Below are 2,599 nucleotides of genomic sequence, written 5' to 3'. Positions count from 1 at the left end.
GACAACCCACAAGTAGAGTGCACATGGAGACCCGCGGGGGGGCTGCGCACCTTGGCTTGTGCAGTATAACCCAAGCTGATAGCCTCCATGATCCAATGTGGGAGCTGCGAGGTGTCTCTTTGGGATGTGCTTGCCCAGACTAGGATTAACCCAGGAAACGAACAGCTGACCGCTTTTCCTGAGCCCCCTGAGCTCAGGGGGAAGCCCCCTAGGACGTGCAGCTTCCACTGCACGTCCCCTCTGGGCTGATAGGGTCGCTCCGCCCCTGCCAGAATGGGACTGATTCTGGCTGAACGAGATGCGGCGGCTGGGACACCACACTGGACCCTGTGGGGCCTGGCGTGGAACGGGGCTTCAGACGCACACCTTGAAGTATGTGTGCGTCACCCGGACTTCTTTTGTTTCTTGTCCTTTTGCTGGGCAGGAGCAGGGCTCTTCGCCTGCGCGGCTGCCGGTGCTGTCGTCACCCGGGCTGGGTGGTTTGGCCACTGGGCACGAGGGACTGCAGGGTGGAGGGCCTGGAACCGATTATTGGCTCCAGGCTGCTCCCAGTTGCTGCCTGGGTAAAAGGTCTTGCGCTGAGCAGGTTGGGGGTCTGGCTTCCACAGGGAGGCAGGCCCGGAGAACCTCTTCTCCCTTCTTCTTCACCTCATGGGCTGCGCGCATTAGGGAGAGAGCGGGGCCGAACAAACCAAGGGTGGAGATAGGGTAGTTAAGGTACATTCCCCTCTCCTTCTCGGTAAGGCAGGCGAGGTTGAGATAGTAGGTGTAGCAAAGCTGCAAACTCACAGTAGCATCTGGCGGATTCAATGAAGCCTCCTGTGTAGACGGTTAAACTAGCTTGGAGCACTGATGATCATGTCCTCTTGGATCGAGCAGAGAGATAAATCTGAAGTGGCACGCCCCCTGCTTTGGCATATACTGTAGGGGCACTGCCCCATGCCAGGCACAGACGGCACGCCCTTCTTTTGCCCACCCCATTGTGTTCACAGCAGTGTAGAGGTGATTGTCTTCTGTGAATCTGAAGATACCCCATTTGCGAGGTCCTCCGAAGCATTTGGATAAAACTTTACATGTTTCTGATGAGTCCAATAAAGAAGGTTTATTACATCCATCTGTCTGTGTGTGTGTGTGTGTGTGCGTGTGTGCGTGCGCAAACGATAAAGTCAAATAAATAATGCATAACAGACGAACAGTTCTACAGAATCTACAAATCAACAATAGCATTTAAAAACAATTAAAATATAATTTAAGTCATTGTAACAATGTAGGACATTTGGAGGGATGGGGGAGCATTTCTTCCAACAGCTACTCTGCAGTCCCGGTCATTGCTCCACCCCCTCTGCCGATCTCGGTCAGGAGAGTTGTAGATGCTTCCTCCAATACATGTGCAGTCGCCAGTCATTTCTGTTCACCTGACAGTGAGGAGTTTCACTGGCAAGATGTAGCGCTATTCCCTTCCCAGTTCCCCTTCCCCCAAACAGGCGCTCTGACCTATCAGAGGAGGCGCTACTGAAAGGCCAATTGTGTTTGGATCGTCTGACCGCTGCCAGGGATTGAACCTGGGTCTCCGTGGTGGTAGGAGAGTGCTTTGACCTCTACACTACCCAGATGCCCCCGTGTCAGGATGGTTGAAATTTGAATGTTTTATGGTCGACATGATTCAAGTAACGTTTTAATGAAGTTATTGTTATACACATTCATAAAAAGTTCTTATTGTTTTGGAAATGAGTGTAACGAGTTGACAATTCAGTCTGTTAGGCTACTCTGCTCACTGCATGTGTGGACCAGCTGGACATGTAGAGCTCTGCTCCCACCTAGTGCTGCCTCTGCACATTACGTCACAACTGTACAGCCCTGACAGCCTGAACATGTAAAGATATGAGACTGACAAAAACAGCCATCCATCAGATTTCACCTGTGTGTCAGACTAACAGCCGGACTACAGTACAGACAGGCAGGTCAATGTATCTCTGCAGAGATTCAATAAAACCCACTCTGATTTTTTTTTTGTATCGGCTGGAAAGAGTACTAACAAATTCTACTCAAGTACAAGTATTGTTACTTTAGTGAAAACTGGAATACAAGTAAAAGTACTAGTCCAGTCCAGAATTGACACAGCTTCAGAATACAGCCCGTGACCCCATAGTTACCCTGTAAGTACAGGTGTGGTACCCCGTAATTACCCTATAAGTACAGATCTTGTTACCCTGTAGTTACACTCTAGTTACTATGTAAGTGTGGGCGAATTGACACAGCTTCAGAATACAGCCCGCGACCCCATAGTTACCCTGTAAGTACAGGTGTAGTACCCCGTAATTACCCTATAAGTACAGATCTTGTTACCCCCTTAGTTACAGGCTAAATTCACTTCTTGTACCCCGTAGTTGCACTATAAGTACAGGTATGGTCGGGCTGTAGCCAGGGATTTCGGGCCCCATGAAAGGATACCACAAGGGGCCCACGGATGGTGCCGTCCGAAGGGCGGCGGCGGAAAATTTTGGCCATTTGGGGCCCCTGTCAGTCAAGGGCCCTTGGAATCGTCCACACTTCCCCCCCCCCCCTGGCTACGGCCCTGGGTATGGTACCCCGTAATTAC

At 50.8% G+C, this 2,599-nt stretch overlaps 1 protein-coding gene across 1 annotated transcript in view; it reads left to right on the top strand.

Moving 5' to 3' along the window:
• Positions 1 to 273: 273 nt before the first annotated feature.
• The window catches only part of syt8 (synaptotagmin VIII), a gene marked incomplete at its 5' end in the record, with an annotated part of 18,343 nt that continues 16,017 nt past the window's right edge, over positions 274 to 2,599 (top strand). The window contains 2 exons of the mRNA XM_083654742.1: positions 274 to 372; positions 425 to 563. Coding sequence (XP_083510868.1) covers positions 274 to 372; positions 425 to 563 — 238 coding nt within the window. The remainder of the gene's footprint in view (positions 373 to 424; positions 564 to 2,599) is intronic.

The sequence above is a fragment of the Poromitra crassiceps genome (genome assembly GCF_964638095.1).
Source record: "Poromitra crassiceps genome assembly, chromosome: 18".
Classification (NCBI taxonomy): Eukaryota; Metazoa; Chordata; class Actinopteri; order Beryciformes; family Melamphaidae; genus Poromitra; species Poromitra crassiceps.
Note: the sequence above shows the minus strand (reverse complement) of the source record. Positions and strands in the feature narration are given on the sequence as shown.